At 44.2% G+C, this 25718-nt stretch overlaps 1 protein-coding gene across 4 annotated transcripts in view; it reads right to left on the reverse strand.

The window, feature by feature from the left end:
* Positions 1 to 17466: 17466 nt before the first annotated feature.
* The window catches only part of ACSL6 (acyl-CoA synthetase long chain family member 6), a 342759-nt gene continuing 334507 nt past the window's right edge, over positions 17467 to 25718 (reverse strand). For all 4 annotated transcript variants that reach the window (XM_077473316.1, XM_077473315.1, XM_077473318.1 and 1 more), the window contains 2 exons: positions 21462 to 21533; positions 17467 to 18061 (listed from right to left, as the gene is read on the reverse strand). In XM_077473316.1, coding sequence (XP_077329442.1) covers positions 17921 to 18061; positions 21462 to 21533 — 213 coding nt within the window. In that variant the 3' untranslated portion in view covers positions 17467 to 17920. The remainder of the gene's footprint in view (positions 18062 to 21461; positions 21534 to 25718) is intronic.

The raw sequence follows: 25718 nt of genomic DNA on the forward strand, positions 1-25718 counted from the left end.
GTGTGTTTCTGTGCTTCCTTTCCATGTTCAAGATTGCAGTGCCCAGGCCTCTGCCCTGTCTGTGCAGAGAGAGATCAGCTGTCAGAATTCAGCGGTGATGTTGGGGTGGGCGGTGATGTAGGGGTGGGCAAACCTAGCAGCTAGCAAACACCAGCCAATGATCGTGCTGCTTAAGAAAGGGGGTGGGGCCACATACACGTAGTGGCCAGCCCAGACACCTTCCCATTGGCTGGTGTTTGATAGCTGCTGGGTCCGCCCACCCCCAACATCAACACTCAATTTTGACAGCTGGTCTCTCTCTGCATTGAGTTACATTACATGTCAGTTTCACACTGAGGGCAAGCATCAATATCGGCTCAGTGTGAAACTGTCTCACAGGCAGCATGGCCTGCACTCTCATTAGATGCAGCCATTCACAGCAGTCCCACAGGCAGCTCTCGGGAGATAGCTGGGATGGCTGCCGCCCCTCTTAAAATGCCACCTGGGACCATTGGCCCACTGGGTCCCGTGGTAGGGCTGGTCCTGCCTGTTCCCACTCCCCTAAATGTATAAACAGTAGTTTAGACAGTTAGATTGTTAGTTGTTAGAAGTTTTCATTAGGTTTTTGTTGTCATGTGTTCACCATTGCTTATATATGTTTGTGGTGTTGGATGGATTGGTCACTTGCTGTAATAGAAAAAATATTAAAATTATTAAATTTTACAATGCACCAAAGGGTCAATTCACAAACCACTGTGGAGCCACAGGGGTAACGGAAATGCATGACAAGATCATCACAGGTTGCCATAAAAATATACAGTGAGACATTACCCACAAACCATTGCTTAGCAGGGAGTTCAATTGGCATCACCCTAGGCCAGTGATGGCGAACATTGGCACCCCAGATGTTTTGGAACTACATTTCCCATGATGCTGAACTACACTGCAGAGTGAACGAGCATCATGGGAAATGTAGTTCCAAAACATCTGGGGTGCCAAGGCTCGCCATCACTGCTCTAGGCTGCTTAACAAACAATAGACTGTGAGACATTACCAACAAGGTTTACTGACAGACCACTACATTACAGTAGGGCTTAATGGCTGTGCGTGAAAAGGTCATCATAGGTTCTGTACAAACAGAAAAACAGTGAGACATTACCAACAAATTGTACAAACCACTGGAGAGCAGGAAGATTAATATATGACAAAGTCACCATAGGCTATCATAACAAAATTACTCACAAAGACTGTGGGAGACTAAAGACCCACTGCATGGGAGTTGGGGATAATGCCTGAGTGTGACTAGGTGAACATATGCCACTGTACAAAAAGTATACAGTGAGACCCACAGGGGGACTTGAGACCACTGTGGAGTAGGAAGGGGTAATGGTAAGCCATGACTAGGTCACCATAAGTCATCATACAACAGTACATAGTTAGACATTACTAACCAGGAGTAACTCATAGATCACTGCAGAGCAAGAGGAGTTACTGGTCATCTGTGACTAGGTTACCACAGGCCACTATGCCACATGTACACAGTGGACCATTGCAAACCCAGGGTCAGGACTGAGAGAACCAGGGCCTGCTTTGGGGAGAGACTAGCCTACTGAGCCATTAGCTGATTGAAAGCTGAGGAGGATCCCTGACCTTAAGCCTTGCGCCTCTAGATTTGGCATATGCAGTGCTATAGTGTCCTCAGGGGGGAACTCACAACAGCCTTAGCAGGGAGAGAAGGGTTAATGCCATCTGTGTCAGGTACTTTTAGCAGCTGGAGCACAGGCAGCATACTTGGATTGCTGTCCTGTTTACTGGCAGGAGTTTATGCTGATATGGTCCTCTGTGCACTAGGCTTAGAATGTAAACTGTGCAATGCTTAATTAAAACTGGAAACAGACCTACACAGCAACACTTTTAAAGTGCCACAGCCAGCACTCCATTAGACCCCACTCCATTATATTGGACACAGTACACTGGGCCCAAGGAAGGACTGTAGCTCTAACTCACCTTAGTAGATCTTCTTTCAGGAGCAGGAACTTCGAGACAAGCCCCATTCTGGCTTCACCCTCCTTGCCAGGCATACTCCCTAAGTGCTGATGGCAGACTATGACCCTTATTTGGTGCCAGGGGTTTAAACCGTATAGACTATTAACAAGTTTAGTTTAAAACAGGGGTGTCCAACCTTTTGACCTTCCTGGACCACATTGGAAGAATAGAAATTGTCTTGGACTTGCCACACATAAAATACACTGACAATAAGAATAGCTGATGAGCAGAAAAAGTCAGAAAGATCACAAGTTAACTGAATCACTGATATAGATAAGGTACCTATCTGAGTAATAAAACTTTATTTTTTTGTAATATTTTTTATTATAATCTAAAATAGGGCAAAAGTAAACTAGTGCGATATTTGACACTATTTTTGGTAAACTAACACATCAATATCTGGTTCGATGAATGTAGTAGCATATCTCAATGAATTCTCAAGGTGTTCAACAGATATTTTGTTTCTAATTTTGCCCTTCGTGTACTTCATCCTTGAAAATAGTTGCTTACAAATATAGGTGGTGCCAAAAACTGATGACATGAATAAGGTGTGAATAAAAAGGGGGGAGTTTTGGGACTTTGAGTGAGGCAATGTGGATTATGCCACCATGTAGACACATAAGACCCCTTTGGAGCCATTACATATTATCTTTTGTCACTATTTAGTACATCATGGAGATGTCCATTTCTGGGGATGTTTTGTGGGTGGTTGCCCCACACGCAGATTCGTTACCTCTGCTACCAGGACAGACAATAACCTCAGTGGTCCTTGTTTTGTAGTACCGCATATCTTTGAACCGTAGCTCCATACATGTTGTTGCATTCGCTCTTTTTTATACATCATTATTGTATGCATCCCACTTATATTTTTTGCTATTCTAAAAAAATTCTTATACAGAGTTTTATACATTGGTAACTGCTACATCATTTTTATGTATATATATATATATATATATATATATATATATATATATATATGATAGTGCCTTTGCGAAAGTATTCGGCCCCCTTGAACATTTCAACCTTTTGCCACATTTCAGGCTTCAAACATAAAGATATAACATTTTTATTTTTTGTGAAGAATCACCAACAAGTGGGACACAATTGTGAAGTGGAACTTTTTTAACTAATAAAAAAATGAAAAGTGGGGCGTGCAAAATTATTCGGCCCCCTTGCGTTAATACTTTGTAGAGCCACCTTTTGCTGCGATTACAGCTGCAAGTCGCTTGGGGTATGTCTCTATCAGTTTTGCACATCGAGAGACTGAAATTCTTGCCCATTCTTCCTTGCAAAACAGCTCGAGCTCAGTGAGGTTGGATGGAGAGCGTTTGTAAACAGCAGTTTTCAGCTCTTTCCACAGATTCTCGATTGGATTTAGGTCTGGGCTTTGACTTGACCATTCTAACACCTGGATACGTTTATTTGTGAACCATTCCTTTGTAGATTTTGCTGTATGTTTGGGATCATTGTCTTGTTGGAAGATAAATCTCTGTCCCAGTTTCAGGTCTTTTGCAGACTCCAATTGGTTTTCATCCAGAATGGTCCTGTATTTGGCTGCATCCATCTTCCCCTCAATTTTAACTAGGGATGAGCTTCGTGTTCGAGTCGAACGTACGTTCGACTCGAACATTGGCTGTTCGTGCGTTCGGCGAATTCCGAACGTTTTGGCCGTTCGCGTCAAAATTCGAGTGACGCGCGGACCATAATGCACTGCGTTGGCGCAGTGCATTGCTGCCCGATGATTGGCCAAGCATGCACTGTGACCCCGCATGCTTGGCCAATCGCAGCGCCGGCAGCGAGGAGAGCCATGATTGGCCACAGGCATCCTGCCTGTGGCCAATCATAGCTCAGGCTGTGTAGTGCACGCCCCACACTATATAAGGCCGCCTTTGAGGCGGCCTCGTGTAGTGTGTTACTTAGCATCTGAAGCAGTGGGTGTTCTGTGTACCTTCAACACAGTACACACCAATCGTTTTTGGCTGATTTCCTATCTTGCTGCTGTGTAGTGGTTGTTGTCTGTGCCCTGACTGCAGTATACACCACTATATTCACCTCACCTATATAGCTAGTGATCTAGCTTTAACCACTTAACAACTGCCCATTGCCGATTAACGGCTTCAGGGGGGTTGTTTAACTCTGAGAGGCCGTTAATTAACGGCCTCCCAGAATTCTGCTCTCGCGTGCCCCGAGGTGTGCGCACTCGAGAGCATCCGTGACCGCCGGGTCGCATCACGGATCACGGTAAACGGCCGCTCATAGCGGCCGTTTACCACGTGATTGCTCCGTCAAATGACGGAGTGATCACTTGGAAACAAACCGGCGTCATGTTATGACGCCTGTTCCTCCCTCCCCTCTCTGTACCGATCGGTACAGCGGAGGGGAAAGAGATCGGTGTCAGCAGCGATGTGGGCTGCATCTGCAGTGCCCACATCGCTGCTCACTGAATTTAACCTCTCAATTCCCTGCCAATACTCTGCAATACCAGTGCATACTCTGCAGTACCCTGCCATTACTCTGCAGTACCCCCCATTACTCTGCAGTAACTCCCATTACTCTGCAGTACCCCCCAATACTCTGCAGTACCCGCCATTACTCTGCAGTACCCCCAATACTCTGCAGTACCCCCAATACTCTGCAGTACCCTGCCATTACTCTGCAGTGCAGTACCCTGCCATTACTCTGCAGTACCCCCCATTACTCTGCAGTAACCCCCATTACTCTGCAGTACCCCCAATACTCTGCAGTACCCTGCCATTACTCTGTAGTACCCCCCAATACTCTGCAGTATCCTGCTATTACTCTGTAGTACCCCGCCAATACCCCGCCAATACTCTGTAATACCCTGCCATAAATTGCCATACCCAGCCATACTCAGAGATACCCAGCCATACTCGGTGATACCCTGAAATACCCAGCCATAGACGCCCCCCACCCCTCACTGCCCTCCGGTGCTTCTACCAACTCGCCAGTACGATCAAAGCCATAATATTTTTTTTATTTTTTATTTCAGGCTTCCCAGCCTAGAGGTGAGATGTGGGGTCATATTGACCCCCCAGATTTCACTGTAAAGAGGACCTGTCACCCCATATTCCTATTACAAGGGATGTTTACATTTCTTGTAATAGGAATAAAAGTGATCAAAAATATATTTTTGGGGGAAAAAATGTCAAACTAAAATAAATAAAGTAAATTGAACAATAAAAAAATAAAATAAAAATTAAAGCGCCCATGTCCCCATGTGCTCGCATGTGCCACACATGTGAGGTATCGCTGAGAATGTTAGAGCGAGAGCAATAATTCTAGTCCTAGACCTCCTCTGCAACTCAAAACATGTAACCAGTAAAAAAAAAATTAAAGTGTCGCCTATGGGGATTTTTTAAGTAGCGACGTTTGGCGCCATTCCACGGGCATGTGCAATTTTGAAGAGTGACATGTTTGATATCTATTTACTCAGCATAACTTCATCTTTCACTTTATGCAAACATTGGGCTAACAAGTGGTTAATAATAGAGCTTGCAGTCAGTAGTGTTAGGAGATAGTGCGTGCTGTCTGCGTGCTCTGTACCCAGTACATACCGCTATAATATAGGGCAGGCCCCTACTTTCAAACATCCAACTTACAAACATCTCCTACTTGCAAACGCAAGGAGACAGCAGCAAGTGAGATGAAAAAAGATGGACGACAAAACAAATTATACAGGGGTGATAACCCTTCCCTATGTTTTCCAAAAAGCTTAAAGATAGTTTTTTTGACTGGAGCTACACTTTAAAAATGTACCGGTTGAAAATGACAAACAGATTCAACTTAACACAACAAACTTACACAGTCCCTGTCTTGTTTGCACCGCCTGTATACTGCTGTTCTGAGTATATAGGGCCTGGGGGCCACACGCATTTCCTTTTTTTAATATGGGTACGGGGTTCCCCTTAATATGCGTACAAGACCCAAATAGGCTGGTAATGGGCAGGGAGGGCTACCCATGCCATGTTTCTCAATGATTTTCAACCATATTGCAGGAACCAGATATAACATTAAAACCGCAAGCAGTTTTAAATGGTGTTATTTCCGTTTAATGTCATTTTGTGCAGGGACTGTTCTAAACACGGGAAACACGTGACACTTCACAGGCATACTACAGACACCCCCCAGGCACCATATTTAAAGGAATATTTCACTTTTTTTTTCACTTTAATCGTCATTAAAATCAGTGCTCCCGCCAAAACGGCCGTTTTTAAAACTTTTTTTTGCAGTGACCCATGTCCCCTGAGGCAGGAGGCAGGTCCCCAAACCCTTTTTAGGACACTATCTTGCATATTAGCCGTTAAAATTAGCACTTTCCAATTCGAACGTTCGAGTCCCATAGACTTCAATGGGGTTCTAACGTTCGTACCGAACGCGGGGGTCGTTCGCAAGTTCTGGTGCGAACCGAACCGGGGGGTGTTCGGCTCATCCCTAATTTTAACCATCTTCCCTGTCCCTGCTGAAGAAAAGCAGGCCCAAACCATGATGCTGCCACCACCATGTTTGACAGTGGGGATGGTGTGTTGAGGGTGATGAGCTGTTTTGCTTTTACGCCAAACATATCGTTTTGCTTTGTGGGCAAAAAGTTTGATTTTGGTTTCATCTGACCAGAGCACCTTCTTCCACATGTTTGGTGTGTCTCCCAGGTGGCTTGTGGCAAACTTTAGACGAGACTTTTTATGGATATCTTTGAGAAATGGCTTTCTTCTTGCCACTCTTCCATAAAGACCAGATTTTTGCTGTGTACGACTGATTGTTGTCCTATGGACAGACTCTCCCACCTCAGCTGTAGTTCTCTGCAGTTCATCCAGAGTGATCATGGGCCTCTTGGCTGCATCTCTGATCAGTCTTCTCCTTGTCTGAGCTGAAAGTTTAGAGGGACGGCCAGGTCTTGGTAGATTTGCAGTGGTCTGATACTCCTTCCATTTCAAAATGATCGCTTGCACAGTGCTCCTTGGGATGTTTAAAGATTGGGAAATCTTTTTGTATCCAAATCCGGCTTTAAACTTCTCCACAACAGTATTACGGACCTGCCTGGTGTGTTCCTTGGTCTTCATGATGCTCTTTGCGCTTTCAACAGAACCCTGAGACTATCACAGAGCAGGTGCATTTATACAGAGACTTGATTACACACAGGTGGATTCTATTTATCACCATCAGTCATTTAGGACAACATTGGATCATTCAGAGATCCTCACTGAACTTCTGGAGTGAGTTTGCTGCACTGAAAGTAAAGGGGCCGAATAATTTTGCACGCACCACTTTTCAGTTTTTTATTTGCTAAAAAAGTTAAAATTATCCAATAGATTTCGTTCCACGTCACAATTGTGTCCCACTTGTTGGTGATTCTTCACAAAAAATTCAAATTTTATATCTTTATGTTTGAAGCCTGAAATGTGGCAAAAGGTTGAAAAGTTCAAGGGGGCCGAATACTTTCGCAAGGCACTATATATATATATATATATATATATATATGAACTGTACTCTATCTATATGCATATATAGGAAATGGCTTTTACATTTCTACTTACTGTTAAATGCTATACTATTTTCTTATGACAATAAACATGTCAAGTTTTTTCATACTATGTCTAGCTGTTTGTCAATTGCCTCACTTAAAGTCCCAAAACTCCCCCCTTTTTATTTACTTAATTCAAGGATGGAGGCACATGATTATATGCGTTTCATTTAAAGTCTCACAAAACCCTTCCCTTATACATATCAATAAGGTGTGATTGTGAAGCGTGGGATATTTTTCTTTGGAAAGATAAAACTTAAGTTCAGTAAAGTGGCACTGTCAAATTTGTCGACATTTTTAAAGCGGAGGTCCACCCTAAAGTGGAGCTTCCGCTCATTGGAACCCTCCCTCCCTCCGGCGCCACAATTTGCACCTTTCAGGGGGGAGGGGGGTGCAGGTACCTGTACATTACAGGTATCTGCACCCACTTCCGGCGTAGATTCTGCAGAAGGTATGCCCCTTTCCGCAGAATCTACGCCCCTTTCCGAAGGTCCCCCGCTGCCTGCTGGGAAACACACGGATCCCAGAGACAGCGGGGACCATCCTTATTGCGCAGCGCGACTTGCGCATGCGCAGTAGGAAACCGAGAAATGAAGCCGAAAGGCTCCACTTCCTGATTCCCATACCCAAGATGGGGGCGGCAGCACCCGAGAGACGATCGAGAGATCGGCTTCGGGTGCCGACATCGCGGGCGCGCTGGGCGGTTAAGTGTCATTATTTTAAAAGTCAGCAGCTGCAGTATTTGTAGCTGCTGGCTTTAAAAAAAAAACGGCGGACTCCCGGCAGACTCCCACTTTAAGTAAGTTTAAGATTTTGTATTGTGCTGCATCCATAGCCGTCTTGGGCCGCATGCGGCCCATGGGCCACAGGTTGGACATCCCTGGTTTAAAATATTTAAAAAGAAAGATATTTAAAAGGAAGCATTTCTCAAGACACAACAGACAAACCTGTACAGTAATATTGTGAAAAAAAAGCAAAATGTCGGCGTATATAAAGTCGTGTACAGATTAAATACATGTCTTATACACCGTATATCCGTTTTTTTACAAGTTCACACATTTTGCATATTATGTATATGTATTATTTTACATAGTACATATGATCAGGTCTTTTCTGTATAGAGAATAGGTGCAGGTACACATCCACCAAGTTATCATTTTCTTTGCGTCCTCCTTACAACCTGAAGCTGGGAAAATATATAAAATGGGGGGAACAATTTTAACCATATTTTATAAACTGACCTCATATTACTACCTTAAATTTCCCTATTTTTCGGGCTTTGAACATGTCCCAAGAGAAAGTCTTCTCAGCCATGGCTAACAGAAAGCAGAGCAGGAGGAGCTTTTTTCAGTTGGCTGAGCAATAAACATCCTACAGTATTAAAATATGTTGGCTAGAAACAGCCACAAACTGGTGTCTTTCAAGTTTTCAATCATCTAATCTCTGCTGAAATTTTTTCCAATATAACCCTCTCGCCCCTGCTCCAGGACCCCCTCTTACCCCACTGCGATCCCGCACATGCTCCAAGTCCCCCCCACACTGGAGAGAGGGGGGTGTAGTGGTGGGGAAAGTGTGGACATAGGAGGAAGGCTCAGAGAGTCTCTACTAGCAGTCTTGGGGGTTCTGGGTCATGTTATTACATAAGAAACGTGAAGTCTGTTATTTTCACAGAACAATAATTCCTATAGTTGAAAAATAATTTGGCTGCAATTTTCTGTTTTAGGATGTACCCTGTAGCATCATTTGTAGTACTGTTGTAAGCGTGCACTGTGGCCGCTATGTGCTTACTCCAGTGTTGTTTTTGCTCAGAGGTTAGAGTTCCACGCATGTTTAAGAAAGTTTGGTTGAATCTCTCTGGTTGAGGATCTCCTTGAGGATGGTAAGGAGTAGTTCTAGATTTTTGGATGCCCAACAAATCTAAGAGTCTTTAATGAGACTACTCTCAAAGTCTCTCCCTTGGTCAGAGTAGATACGTTGGGGTAGGCCATAATGGACAACAAATTTTTCTACTAGGATTTTGGCCACCGTAGATGCCTGTTGATCTCTTGTGGGAAATGCCTGGGCATAATGGGTGAAATGGTCAGTGTAATGGAAATTTGTAAGTTCTTTATATAATTGTATTCTATTTTATATGTATTGCACACTGCCCTCACTGTGCACACGGCACTAATAATGTTTTCAGAACATGTTTGCATTCTTTCAAGTCCTGAATAGAATTAGCCTGCCTATGTAACGCCCCTCATTACCATAAACGTACAATTGTAATATTAATGTGATATCTATGTAAACATGTGTATAAGAACCTTCAATTGCACCATAATAAAGCAGAACAGTTATTGGAAAGAAGCTAAGCGTATCTTTTATGTCTGTTCCCTACTGCAGTAGTTATTATTAATTTGGAACCACTAATCAATATGAGGATAGGAGTTGCCTATCTACAAAATATCTAAGTCAGTCAGTTATCACCAGGATGTTTCCCTGCTCACTCAGGTCAGACTCCAAGAATAGAAAATCAATGCACACCAGATCAAATGGTCCTTTACTTTCCAGATGGACCATTAGGGTGGCTCGTTGAGGTAAAGTCTTTCTTTGAATACATCTAAGGCAAGAATGGCAGTAACTCTCGACTTCAGTCCTCATATAGGGCCAATAGAATCTGTCACCAAGACTCTCGGATAACTCTTGTTCTCTTCTGCTCGGCCAGCTTTTCTTGCAAGTCTTCCAAGTCCCCCAGAGGAATCCATCTGACTCTTTCTTGCAAAGGCTTGTCTTTCTCCAGGCGGATCCAGTGTTGGGAACTTTTTGCGTGCCCGTCAAACTCACTCTTCGAGAAAACAGCTCGCCATCTTAGGAGCTGAGTCTTGGCCCTTTCCATCCAGGCAGGTGTGAGAGGAGTGTTCTTTGGGTAAAACTCTTATACAGGGATTTCATCACTTCTACCACATTCCAAATCGCATGGGGAGACTGGGGTGGCTGGTTTTACTTGCCCCAATAACATTTGAGCTGGCATCTTCACAGGTGAGGCTGTTGTGTTGCGATAACTAACTGAGACCTTTCCATGACTTCTTTGTAGTGCCTGGGTTGAGATCCCCTCTGGGAATGATCTCAAACCCTCTGTCTTTATTTATTTATTTCAGTTATTTATATAGCGCCATCTGTTTATGCAGCGATTTACATATACATTGTACATTCACATCAGTCCCTACCCTCAAGGAGCTTACAATCTAAGGTCCCTAACTCACATTCATACACACTAGGGACAATTTAGACAGGATCCAATTAACCTACCAGCATGTCTCTGGAGTGTGGGAGGAAACTGAAGTACCTGGAGGAAACCCACGCAGGCACAGGGAGAACATGCAAACTCCAGGCAGGTAGTGTCGTGGTTGGGATTTGAACCAGCGACCCTTCTTACTGCTAGGCGAAAGTGCTACCCACCACACCACTGTGCTGCCCCGTCTTCCTTTTGACTGTCCGCTTCCAGGACAATGAAAGGGCCTGGCTGTTTCCAATTCAACTTGACTGATACTCTCAAACAAACTAGATTTGTAAGTTCTTTATATAATTGTATTCTATTTTATATGTATTGCACACTGCCCTCACTGTGCACACGGCACTAATAATGTTTTAAGAACATGTTTGCATTCTTTCAAGTCCTGAATAGAATTAGCCTGCCTATGTAACGCCCCTCGTTACCATAAACGTACAATTGTAATATTAATGTGATATCTATGTAATCATGTGTATAAGAACCTTCAATTGCACCATAATAAAGCAGAACAGTTATTTGGAAAGATGCTAAGCGTATCTTTTATGTCTGTTCCCTACTGCAGTAGTTATTATTAATTTGGAACCACTAATCAATATGAGGATAGGAGTTGCCTATCTACAAAATATCTAAGTCAGTCAGTTATCACCAGGATGTTTCCCTGCCAACTCAGGTCAGACTCCAAGAATAGAAAATCAATGCACACCAGATCAAATGGTCCTTGACTTTCCAGATGGACCATTAGGGTGGCTCGTTGAGGTAAAGTCTTTCTTTGAATACATCTAAGGCAAGAATGGCAGTAACTCTCGACTTCAGTCCTCATATAGGGCCAATAGAATCTGTCACCAAGACTCTCGGATAACTCTTGTTCTCTTCTGCTCGGCCAGCTTTTCTTGCAAGTCTTCCAAGTCCCCCAGAGGAATCCATCTGACTCTTTCTTGCAAAGGCTTGTCTTTCTCCAGGCGGATCCAGTGTTGGGAACTTTTTGCGTGCCCGTTAAACTCACTCTTCGAGAAAACAGCTCGCCATCTTAGGAGCTGAGTCTTGGCCCTTTCCATCCAGGCAGGTGTGAGAGGAGTGTTCTTTGGGTAAAACTCTTATACAGGGATTTCATCACTTCTACCACATTCCAAATCGCATGGGGAGACTGGGGTGGCTGGTTTTACTTGCCCCAATAACATTTGAGCTGGCATCTTCACAGGTGAGGCTGTTGTGTTGCGATAACTAACTGAGACCTTTCCATGACTTCTTTGTAGTGCCCGGGTTGAGATCCCCTCTGGGAATGATCTCCAACCCTCTGTCTTTATTTATTTATTTCAGTTACTTATATAGCGCCATCTGTTTATGCAGCGATTTACATATACATTGTACATTCACATCAGTCCCTACCCTCAAGGAGCTTACAATCTAAGGTCCCTAACTCACATTCATACACACTAGGGACGATTTAGACAGGATCCAATTAACCTACCAGCATGTCTCTGGAGTGTGGGAGGAAACTGAAGTACCTGGAGGAAACCCACGCAGGCACAGGGAGAACATGCAAACTCCAGGCAGGTAGTGTCGTGGTTGGGATTTAAACCAGCGACCCTTCCTACTGCTAGGCGAAAGTGCTACCCACCACACCACTGTGCTGCTCCGTCTTCCTTTTGACTGTCCGCTTCCAGGACAATGAAAGGGCCTGGCTGTTTCCAATTCAACTTGACTGATACTCTCAAACAAACTACCTTGCTGGGCTGTAGTGTCTTCTCACTCCAGACCAACTGCCAGATTTTTCCCACGCCTTCTGCTGGGACCTTTTCTTCCTGCACCAGGCGCTGATAGACTTGTCTCAGCATAGGGTGCACACTGGGGTTTGAAGTGCTCTGCTCTTGAATAAGAGGTGCCAGCAGCCTTCTCACGAGATCAGTATTAGTTCCTACGATGATGGAACTTTCCCAGCTCCTGGAGGATGAGGACAGACCACCGCCAAGGTATCAAAGCTTAATTGGTAGATAGCCATCATAGGGGAGGTTCTGGATCCTGAGTCTCCAGAATTCCGAATCTCCAGCTCTTCCAACTTCTGTAGTGGCAAGTGTTTGAGGTGCTTGTTGTAGAAGTCCCTGTAGAGAAAAGTCACTTGAGCTCCAGTATCCAAGAAGGCCTTTCCTCTACCTGGATGGAAACAACTGGAGAAGGTCCCACTAGCTTGGGAGGGAACCCAGGGGAAGTTGTAGATTGGGCCTGTTCGGTGAGTCGTATGTTGACTCCTTTCTTGTGGGGATTCTGATCCGGCTTGGGCCTAGGTTGAACACTGGGAGTCTGGTATGCATTGACTCTCCGATGCCAGGCATTCCAGGTTGTAGGCAATGAGTTACTGAGTTGCTCAGGGGCAGCGATAGGGAGATTCCAGCGAGTGCTTGGAATCTTGCTGCAGCCTCTGGGTATCATTGGGTTTTTTGGAGCTTGCTGATGTAACAAGGCACCCAGTTGACTCCTTCACTGGGGCCCTCTGGAGTTTCCCACCGGCCTTTGGCACTGTGCTTCAGATTTCACTGACTGCTTGAGCACACTTTGCGATAATGTCCAACACCTTCACAATTGAAACAGATCCCTTGGCTTTCTGGGTTTTTAACCCAAGCAACTGTGGGGTTTGACGTTTTTTTGGGTACCGAGACTTCATCACTCTGTGGAATAGTTAGAAATTATGGCCCTTGTGACCGCAAAACTAACATATACTATACTCTTTGTATCTGAAGCATCATGTTTTCCAATTCGGAATCACTCCTTCTAGAACGTTGGGTACATGGGGACCAAAACCACAGGGTTGGTGGTCACCGTCAGGACTCTGGGATCTTGAAGACACTGGGAGACATTGGGCTGACATCCATCTCCTTTCAACGAGTTTTTGGTCTGAATTTTCTTCTGCTTCTTTTCCCTTTCCATCTCCATGTTGGCTGCTTCATTTGTTTCCTCTATGAGCACTTCATCTGAAATGGAGGTATCATCCAGGTACTGTCTTAATTGGAGCTTGATTTAATCACTCCTCAGTCCTGTACTCACTGACCTTAAGAATTTATTTTGTAACAGCTCAGTCCCAAAGTGTTCACCCGAGTCCCCTCCCCGTGAAACTAACAACAAGCGGTCCTTCAAATCAATAGCCCTGAACAGGAAATTCTGAGGAGTTTTTATACTGTCCTGTGCCATATTTATCAATTGGTGATAAAGTTCAGAAGCATTTTCCTCCTTATAATGGCTTTTTAATATTCTCTTTAGTTGTACTATGGTCAGGCCATTCTTCATCTCCAGCATACTTCTGAGACTTAGGCTGGGACTAATTGCTTTGACTATAGCTTCAACAATCTCGGATTCAGGATACCCTCTGTGGAATTCCACTTCGATCTGATGCATTAGGTTTGTGTAAGACAGTTTGTCTTTCAGTCCCTTTTCACCTATCTGACCTTCAACCTCAAAGTCCTTCCTTATCGTCACCTCTGGCAAGTTACCATGGGGAAGTCTCTGCATGACTGAAACAGGTCTTGGTTTTGGATGACTGTCACTCGAGTCCTTGCATGTATTGCATGTAGTACTTAGCTCCTTGATCTGCTCTACCAACAGTCTGGAGGTCTCTTGGAACCTCTACTGTATACTATGGTACTGTTGTTTCAGATCGGCTAATGGCTGTCCCCGTTGGGGACCTTTCTGCTGGTTTCTTGAGTGTTTCAACAATGGCTCTCTTCTTATTCGAAGGGAGCTCTGACCTGCTTTTATGTGGGGTTGAATGAAAACTGACTTCCCATATTGCCGACTCTACTTGCCTAGAGCTGGTGGGGCTTTTACCTGGTCCCTCTGGGTGTGTCAGGTAAAACTTAGTCTTGTCAGCGAATTGCACACTGGTGCCTTTGAAGTTTTCAGGGATCTCCTTTCTCCACTCCAACAGTTCATAAGTGTGGGAGGTCCCACGATCTGGTCTGATGTCAGTCACGCATTCCTTTCTGTCTGGGGACAGTGCCTTCACAACATGAGGAACTGCTCTTCCTCCCAGGCCTCCCCTGGGAGCTCAATGGCCACGCTTGCTTCTGAGCAAGGGCCTTCTGCCTTGCACCACTGAATCACAGTGATGGGATCCATCCTGGTGCTTATAAGGGTACCCTCACAGGGGGGGGGGGGGGGTTGATTGCAGAGTCACAGAGATCCCGGACCCTCACGGGGGGGGGGGTTGATTGCAGAGTCACAGAGATCCTGGAAGAGCCCCCATGTGTAGCACTGACCCCCTATGGAGCTGCTGATAATTGATTGGGTCTGCACTCTGCCTCTCAACCCCAGCAAATGAACTCGACCCCCTTGGCACAACTGTGTGGTAATGTTAGTGTAAGACCCAATGGTAAAGAGCAACACAATAATAAACAATATATTGTATATCACCCGGGTCTCCGTCACTCCACCACTGTAGAGTGGTTAATTTACACCAATTGTAAATTAATCACATAAACTGTTTACTGAGAGAAATTTGTTCAACACATTAGACACAGCGGTATTCTCAATATAAAGAGTAAAAGTAATAAAAATTGAAGTGTGAAACTCAAACCCAAAACTCAATGGTCACTTGAGAAGCATATGCAGACAGGCACAAAGTGGGAATTGTATTCAATATGATAGATCCCTTACATTAAACACATTCCCAATCCCTCCTCAGAGCATACACACATAAAATTAACAGTGCACCATCAGATACCAAGCAGTAATGTAATACAGTACATACATATAGGTCATATGCTCAAGGGCTCCCCCTAGGTTGTAATGCAGTTCTCAGAATATGTATAACAAGGTAAGAACACTTTTTAGTGAATAGTAAAGTCTCTTGTCTTCTTCCTCTTCAGCTAGCTTATTAAACTGCAGTAGTTGTAATCCAGGGAACAAGTGAGTAACCAATTATAGTAAAGGTGATATGTAGTTAACTGTGTGCTCAGTTATATAAAGCACCTGTAGAACTTCTTACTTGCAGGAACATGCAACTCAAAATTTACTCTGAGGTTTCACTGCACACAGTCTTTGAGTAAGTGAAATCGCTTCTGTGAGACTACAGGTCTCACCAGCCTTCTGGAACCTATTTGCACAGTAACAAGTATTAAAATCAGTCTGGGCAAGTACCCGCTCACCACATAAGGCCCAGATGCTTGTACTGCTCCGCTTCTGATATCTCAGTCCCACTCCAAGCTGGCGCCGTCACACCGCATCCCTCTTCTTATGGTTGGTGACTGCAACGCAGGAAACTTTCGATGTATCTTGAGCCCTCCGATCTATCCACGCGCTGATCTGGCACACAGCATCCTGGAATTCCTTGGAGGCCACATGATTCCATTCCACATCACACAGTCGCGCCGCAGTCTTTCAATCGCACCCCCGCAGCTCCCTGCAGGCAGGTCTTTAATGGCATCTCATCCAGAGAGAGAAACATGCCATGCCTGTCCCTTATATATCCTTACCCAGCAGGCTGTTCCATGGCTTGGCCTTGTGGGTATCTAAGTGGGGCATTGTGGGTAGGTAGTTCCTTGAATGGTTTAAACATATGAGTCACTTCCTCATTCCCTACATCTCCCACAATGCTTTGTATTATGGCTTAATGAAAACATACAAAACAAAAATCTTAGTAACATTAATTAGAATGGACACTAGAGGGAGCTAAACTATTGTTTAAAGAACATTACATATTTACATAGTAACTTAAGTGGCAAAAACTCCTGCGCTACACTAAGATTAATCTGTACCAGAATGACGGGAAGTGTGGAGAAGGCTTGGAACAGCTCATGTTCCAAAGCACACAATGTCATCTGTAAAACATTGTGGAGGCAGTGTGATGGCATGGGCATGGTTTCCAGTGGCACTGGGTCATTGATGATGGGACAGAAGACAGAAGCAGCCGGATGAATTCTGCAGTGTTTAGAGATATACTTTCATCCCAGATTCAGTCAAATGCAGCAAAATTTTTTTGGGCGGCGCTTCACATTACAGATGGACAATGATCCAAAACACTGCAAAAGCGACCCAGGAGCTTTTGAAGGAAAAGAAGTGGAATATTATGCAATGGCCGAGTCAATCACCTGATGTCAACCCAATTGAGCATGCATTTCACTTGCTGAAGGCAGAAAGACCCACAAAGAACAACTAAAGACAGCTGCATTAAGAGCCTGGCAAAGCATCAGAAAGGAGGAAACCCAGTCTTTGGTAATGTCCATGGATTCCAGACTTCAGGCACTCATTGCCAGTAAAAGATTCTCAACAAAATATAAAAAATTAACATTTTATTTATTATTATATTAATTTGTCAATTACATTTGAGCCTCTGAAAATGGGGGACTGGGACTGTGTGTAAAAATGTTTGCAGTTCTTAAAATGTATACTTGATATTTATGTTCAACCCCTTGAATTAAAGCTGAAAGCTTGCACTTCAAATTGATGTGGATTGTTTCATTTAAATTTTATTCTGGTAGCATACAAAGCCAAACGTATGAAAATTGTGCCCAAATATATATGGACCTACAGTAACTGTAATTGTTAAAGCTTGCACATTTGTTTGAACCAATTCATGATCTAGTTTATATATTTATTTTGTGCTAATGAAACCATTTAATAAGAAATAATTCTCAAACAAACAGTTGTTATAGTTATTTTATTGAAAACTATTAATCTCTGTAAATCTTTAATAGTTTACACAGCTTGCAGTATTTGCAATGTTCTATAAAAAGGACACAAAAGTCCTCGCAATCCAGAAAACCATCAACGTTTTTTCTTAGGATTCGTGCAGTGATCCTGAAATTATTTTATTTGACTTCAGTTTGCTTCTTAAAAAAAAAGTGTCCTTACTAAAGCCATGTTGGCATATTGTACTATACATATTAGTCTTCAATCCATTGCTGTACAGTATAAACACCGTCATGCTAGCAATACTTTAAAATAATATTGGTTAATTTATCCTTGGTTGTCATTCATCGTTTTCTTGCACTCCAAGCAAAATAACTGCAAAGGCTAAAATCCAAAAACAAAAAAAAGAATGTATTCACATATTTCTGTAGTTTATGTGCATGATAAGACATATTGTTCACAGAGTGTCACACAGACACCGTGGCATAAAGCTCCGCTATCTCCTCTTTGAAGAAGTCTCGGAGTTCCGGTCTCTTCGCCTTCAGTGTTGGTGTCAATAATCCATTCTGTACGGTGAACGTCTCTTTGTGGATGTGAATAGCTTTCACCTATTATAAAATATACAACAATAATAAGCATGAAAAAGAAAAAAACAGTATTAAAAGGACGACATCTCTTTTAAAGAAGTTGTCATTGTGTCCCAACAACCTGAGCAGCAGCAACCTACCTAAATATTTACATTCAGCCCTACTTCCAAGTTCTTTACTATGGCGCCCTATCCTAATCTGTTCAGCCTTTGCAGGAAAAAATCCACATAGAGCTCCCACTGCTCATGCATCTCACTCAACCCATTCATTCCTATGGCTGGTCCATACTTACTGTGTCCCTATGTCATCCAGAGGTTTATGAAATTAATGGGCCAGGTGGTATGTGTGCAGTAGTAGCTGGACAAGTTGGGCACATTTTTTTTCTGCACAGGCTATTCATCACCATTAAAATGAAGCTGTCTTTTCATGGCACAGTAACTGGAATCATAACATATGTATGCAGGTGATCATCTCTGACTGACAGGGAGGAAAAGGAACTAAACTCTAAGCAGTAAGTTGTAAAATGCATTCAATGAATGAGCTGGCAGTAATGGTTTGATCATGGGTGGGCTTGTACAGGGGGAATGGATTCATCCAGGAGGGACTGTGGAAGACAACTTGGTTTGTCTTAATGACAGGGGTGGATGATCTATAGCAACTGTTAAAGTATAACTCTAGCTATAAAGTTTTTTTTTTCATTTTTTAGATTGGTGAACCAGTTTTAACAGCTGCCGCTGAAGTCTTATCACTTCCTGTGTATTTGATGGATTGCAAACAGAACAGGAAGTTATGATGAGTCTCTCCAGTGGACACAACAGCAATGTTTTTTTTTTGTGGTATTGGGAAAGATTAGAACTTTTGTCACTGACTGATTTTGGTGAAATCTCCAATGGGAAAATCTGCTCTTTATACCTTTCTAGATGAAGGGTGGGAGGGGTCAGGGCAAAGCTCGATTTTAATAGGAATATTTTGTATTTTCATATAACCTTGCCAATATCCCTGAATCCTTAAAGTCTAAGATTTACTGATAATTCTGAGTTTTAATAACCAAAAGTATCCCATGTTTACGCATTTTTGACACTCCACAAAATGGCATCCCTATATGTCACCTAGAATGAGGTGTTTAAAACTTTTCCCATTTAAATTTTTTTTTTTAAATGAATACAGTTCATTCCTCTTTTTTATATTGGACTAAAAAAAAATGCAAAATGATAGATAAGCCACAAAACAGGCTTAGCAAAACATGTTTTAATATAAAGTAATTAACTAAGCAAAGTACACCTAAAAATGGTAAAAAATCCAAATTCACAGGTTTAAAACCAATAATGCTGCATGCACACAATCAGACTATCCGGCGGACAACCCGTCGGACTTTGCAGCGGAGGTCCGCTGGACTTTCCCAGCGAGCAGACCTGCACACACACGCCCACACACGACCGGACTTTTCCGGCGGACTAGGTCTGGCAGACAATCTGCCGCACTATGGCAGGAGTTCACCGGACTTTTGAAATGAACGGACTTGCCCACACACGGAGTAAAGTCTGTTCATTTTGAACGTGGCTCCAGGTAGACGGAACTAGGGAAGGAAGTCAATGTTGCCGCCTCCATCGGCGAGATTGACACCTCGCGAGCCCCGTCACCTGGTATGGATTTAAAGGGGAACCCCTACGCCAAAAAAAACGGCGTGGGGGTCCCCCAATGTCCATAGCAGACCCTTATCCAAGCACGCAGCCCAGCCGGTCAAGAAAGGGGATGGGGAGGAGCGAGCGCCCCCCCCCCCCTCCTGAGCCATACCAAGCTGCGTGCCCTCAACATGGGGGGTGCTTTGGGGAAGGGGGGCCCTGCAGCCCCCCCACCCCAAAGCACCGTGTCCCCATGTTGATGAGGACAAGGGCCTCTTTCTGACAACCCTGGCCGTTGGTTATCAGGGTCTGCGGGAGGGGTGCTTATCAAAATCCGGGAGCCCCCTTTAATAATTTTATTAGACAGCTCTGGGGGTCTTCTTCCATCCCCGGGGTCTTCTCCCCGGACTCCTCCGCTATCTTCTACTCTTTTGATAGCTCTTTTACTAGCGGAGGATCCCGGCTTTCTCCTTCGTCGTCGCCGCCATCTGGGGGTCTTCTTCCAACTCCAGCTTTTCGGGAGTCTTGTTCCGCTCTTCGGTTCTTCTTGCCAGGCCTCCGCTTTCTTCTTCCAGCTCTTTTACCAGCATTGGCCCGGTCTTGTCGCTGTTGCGGCTGCCTTCTGCTTCTTCTTCCGATGTTGGTGACCCCGCCCCTTATGATGTGACAGTCCCAGCATTCTCCGGGACATAATAAGGGGCGGGGTCACCATGTGACATCACCCGGTGACCCCGTCCCTTGTCCCTATATAAGTTGCCGCACAACACGTCCCTGCCATTACGGCCAGAGAGAGTGTCGTGTCAACATTGGAAGAAGAAGCAGAAGGCAGCGGTAACAGTGACAAGACCGGTCCAATGCTAGTAAAAGAGCTGGAAGAAGAAAGTGGAGGCCTGGCAAGAAGAACTGAAGAGCGGGACAAGACCCCCGAAGTTGGACGAAGACCCCCGGACGGCGGCGACGACGAAGGAGAAAGCCGGGCTCCCCCACTAGAGCTAGAAAAAGAGCAAAAGATAGTGGAGGAGTCCGGCGAGAAGACTCCTGAAGATGGAAGAAGACCCCCAGAGCTGTCTAATAAAAATTATTAAAGGGGACTCCCGGATTCTGATAAGCCCCCGCCCTCAGACCCAGACAACCAACGGGCAGGGTTGTCAGGAAGAGGCCCTTGTCCTCATCAACATGGGGACAAGGTGCTTTGGGGTGGCACCCCCCCATGTTGAGGGCATGCGGCCTGGTACTGCTCAGGAGGAGGGGGGGGGGCGCTCGCTCGACCCCATCCCCTTTCCTGACCGGCCAGGCTGCGTGCTTGAATAACGGTCTGCTATGGACTTTGGGGAGACCCACACGCCGTTTTTTCGGCGTAGGGGTTCCCCTTTAAATCCATACCAGGCGACGGGGCTAGTGAGGTGTCAATCTCGCCAATGGAGGTGGTGACATTGACTTCCTTCACTAGTTCCGTCTACCTGGAGCCACGTTCAAAATGAACGGACTTTTCTCCGTGTGTGTGCAAGTCCGTTCATTTCAAAAGTCGGCGGACTAGCACACAGACGGGCAAACTGTCCGCCAGACTGCCGAGTCCGGCATACAATTTTGAGTCAAGACTTCTTTCTAAGTCCGCCAGACTTTTGGGAAGATAAGTCCGCCAGAGCCCACACACGGGCGGATTGTCAGGCGAATAATCCGATTGTGTGTACGCGGCATTACTGACACATACCAGCAATGTTTGCCATCACTAAAACTAAAGCATGCATCATTCTGTGAAAACATACTTTATAAAGGCACATCTGCATATCTTTTCTTACCTGTTCAAAAGAATGAAGCCCACTCTCTTTTCCTAGTCTCACCATATCAGCCATAATTGCTTTTTTGAGTTCCTAAAAGAAATTAAAGATATTTTCATTTTTAATCCCAACAATGGAATGATCGCTTTTCAATTTTAAGTTAATAAAATTATCTAATACAATTCACATCCACATTTCCTGTACCTGGAGAATTTTTATCTGGAATTTTATAATAAACTCTTTGAGGTTGAATAACTAAAGGGGTGAAAGATTTAACTCTTGTATAGAAACTGTTCATTGAGTATTGTAAATAAAGTGAAGATATGCTCGATTCAATCAACCAATCATGTGCTTGCAAAAAATCATGCTTTTTTAAAAACTATTGTGAACATTGCAGGGTATATGACCTCTTTTCCTTAAAAATCTCAACCCCCTTATGTGTATGTGTACTTCTCGAACATACAGTATTTTGAGAAAAGCTTGCTACTGCTCTCATAGGAAACAGCTTTCAAAGGAAAGAAAGTTAAATCATGGAATATGGAATAGGCCTTAGGGTCCACTCACACAGGGGCAACTCAGATCCGACTTCAAGTCGCCCAAAGTCGCCTCAGGTCGCACAACATGTAGAAATCAATGTAAGTGAATGAGAGCCGTCTTAATGCACACTACTGAAGTCGCTCCGACTTCAGAAAAGGTTCCTGTACTACTTCAATCAGACTTGTAGGCAACTGGTACCCATTGATTTCAATGGAGGTCGACTCCAAGTCGGATCTCCGTCGGATACGGATGCAACTCTCACAGAATTATCAGCTCTCAAAAGGGAACTCCACGCCAAATTTATTTAAAAAAATTGGCGTAGGTTCCCTCTCCGAGAGCATACCAGGCCCTTAGGTCTGGTATGGATTTGAAGGGGAACCCCCTACGCTGAAAAAACGGCGTGGGGTCCCCCCCAGATCCATACCAGACCCTTATCCGAGCACGCTACCCGGACAGCTTGGAAAGGGGGTGGGGACGAGCAAGTGGCCCCCTCCCCTCCTGAGCCGTAGTAAAAGAGCTAGCAGAAGATAGCGGAGGAGTCTGGCGAGAAGACCCCCGAAGACGGAAGAAGACACCCGGAGCTGTGCAATAAACTATTTTAACCCTTGTGTGTTTTTGTTTTTTTTACATTTTTTCCCAAAGATTAATGGGTAGGGGTACATTGTACCCCATACTCATTCACATAGGGCGGGGGGCCGGGATCCGGGGGCCCCCTTATTAAAGGGGGCTTGCGGATTCCGATAAGCCCCCCGCCCACAGACCCTGACAACCAATGGCCAGGGTTGTCGGGAAGAGGCCCTTGTCCTCATCAACATGGGGACAAGGTGCTTTGGGGTGGGGGGGGGGCCGCACGGCCCCCCTTCCCCAAGGCACCCCCCATGTTGAGGGCACGCGGCCTGGTACGGCTCAGGAGGGGGGCGTTCGCTCGTTCCCACCCCTTTCCTGGCTGGCCAGGTAGCGTGCTCGGATAATGGTCTAGTATGGATCTGGGGGACCCCCATGCCGTTTCTTCGGCGTAGGGGGTTCCCCTTAAAACCCATACCAGACCTAAGGGCCTGGTATGCTTTCGAAAGGGGTAACCCATGCCGTTTTTTTTTTAAATTTGGTGTGGAGTTCCCCCTTGAGAGCTCATTCTCTGATTGGCCACGGCAAAAGTCGCCTGACCTAGGGCGACTTAAAATTGTGTTGTAAGTCGCCCCAAGTCGTGTTCAAGTCGTGTCCAAGTTGCCTCCAAAAGTTGTGTTGAAAGTCGTGTTGCCCCTGTGTGAACCGACCCTTAGAGTCCTTTCATATGGTGCTACTTAATTCAGCAGGTGATCCATGAGCAGTTTTCCTGCTGAACCAGAGCTGAGTGGGACAGATGTCAGTTTTGTGACAGCCATGCCTATACAGTTAGTGTCTGCATTTTGAGAGTGGACCATAGCGGACCAGTGATGGCTCTACAGGGGCCTGGATGTAAATACACATGTGTCTGTTTACATCAGGTTACCTCTGATCCATGATGTTCAGGTCTGAAAAGCAGAAAAGAAAGCAAATCCTTTGCCTTTTTTTCTCACAGACCTTGACAGCCTCAGGGGTAGGTAGATGTAAATGGACACAAGTCTGTTTACATCCGCCTGCCCATAGAGTTTCATGAAGTTCACAATCAAGTCCACCTGAGGTGAAAGGGGCCATAAAGTGAAGAACAAGAATCAAGATTAACACATCAAAAAAAAAGTTGTGCTTTTATGTAAAAATACAGTACATATTTTGGAGTCCGTTTTATTTTAGGTGAACTTGCAAAGGATCCAAAAGGCCCATTTACCAGGTAAGGGGGTGAGGTAGCAACTTTTTGTTCTTTGACTGCGGACAGGCAACATGCACATAAACCACACCTCATTGCTGGCATTTCTCTTAGGCACTAGTTAGTCATGGGATTGTCATTGGCATGCAAGCTATGAGCAAGGTTGAGGTCCTGTATACTCACATCTCTCCAGCAATAAGGATGCCAGTACATATACTTGGTGTTATCATTGGTAAGGGTACTCTTTTTTAATGTAAAAAAACCCCAATAAAATAAAAAAATTATCCCTCCACACCAACTATTCTGAGATCCTTTTTCCGAACAGAGATTGAAAGAAATTGGAGTGGTTGTTATGGATCCTTTAGACACTTTTATAAATGATAGACCTTGGAATATGTCAAAGCTAAACAGTGCTAAGGATTGTTACTTTAAATATGAAACTGTTTCCCTTGAAGCAGGAACATCAGGTTTGAGGTTTGCAAGAAGAAGGCTGAGGTCACAAGGGAGGTTTTCATATCTGGAATCCTATTACATGAAGGGATATTCTCCAAATGATTGCTGTTGGCCTAACAGGATCAGGATATTTGATGTTGGTTTTCACAATTTATATCCTAAGATGAAGAATTCTTACATTGGCATTTTAAATTAAACATGTCACATAAAGCTCATGTGTCCTTGCCTAAAAACTTCTACAATATGGTATGGAGAGAGTGACTCTCTCCCCTTAAAACCTGAGCTAAATAATAGAAGCCAAAGAAGAAGAGTGCACTGACAATACCATAAAAACTCTTTGTTAAATAAAACCAAATGGCAATGTACTCACAAAGGTACACCATCAAGTGCATGTAACAGGTCCAGTCCCACATAGAACACGTGTCCCTCCATGAGGGCACAGCTTATGCATTTCAAGGGCAGAGTCCTCTTCCTCAGAGCTGGCCAGAACCCCTTGGCCACAATCCATATTTAGTGGTACACTATGCTAAGAACACACAGGCCCACGCCTGCAAAAGGTGGAGGGGCCACATGTTTCCTAAAACACTTAGAATGCAATAACCCCTGCAGGGCAGGAATCCTGGACTAAATAATGCTTAAAACCACATAATACCATGGTGAGTGTAAGCCATCATGTACAACCATAAATAACAATCTTTAAACAGTATGTGCAAAGCCTCTATCCTGTTTGACTATAGCTTCAATGTTTGCACTATACATAAGCAGCAGAAATTAACAACCACCATCTAAAACATTGCCATTGTTATAATAGGTCAGATCAGTTAGGGTGAAGGGAAGGTTTCGCCACTATGACTGGCTCACAATAAACAAAAATTGCTTGAATTAGTTCAAAGGATACAACTTTTATAAATGATAGACTTTGAGATGTCAAAGCTAAACAGTGCTAAGAATTGATACTTTAAGTAAATGGGAAATTGTTTTTCCTTGAATCAAGCACATCAGGTTTGAAGGTTACGAGAAGAAGGCTGAGGTCACAAGAGATGTTTTCGTATCTGAAATCTCATTACACGAAAGAATATTCTCATAAAAGTATTGCTGTTGGCCTAACAAGATCAGGACATTTGCTGTGGTTTCCACAATTTACAACTTGGTGAGGAATTCTTACATTGGGATTTTCAATGAAAAATATCACAAAAAGGTTATGTGTCCTTGCCCAAAAAGTTCCACAATATAGTATGGAGAGGGTGAGTATATAACCATTGCTCAAAGTCTGTCATCAAGCTAATTAAAGTGGTTCTGCACCTAAAAAAAAAATATTAAAAGCCAGCAGCTACTAATATTGCAGCTGCTGACTTTTAATAAAATCACACTTACCTGTCCCAGGGTCCAGCGATGTCGGCGGCAGATGAAGAGCAATCGCTCGTCTCGCTGCTGCCCCTGCCACTATCCTCTGTCAGGGAATCGGGAAGTGAAGCATCGCGGCTTCACTGCCCGGTTCCCTACTG

Source organism: Lithobates pipiens, unplaced genomic scaffold (genome assembly GCF_037356315.1).
Source record: "Lithobates pipiens isolate NorthernLeopardFrog02 unplaced genomic scaffold, aLitPip1_a1.2 Scaffold_8, whole genome shotgun sequence".
Taxonomy (NCBI): Eukaryota; Metazoa; Chordata; class Amphibia; order Anura; family Ranidae; genus Lithobates; species Lithobates pipiens.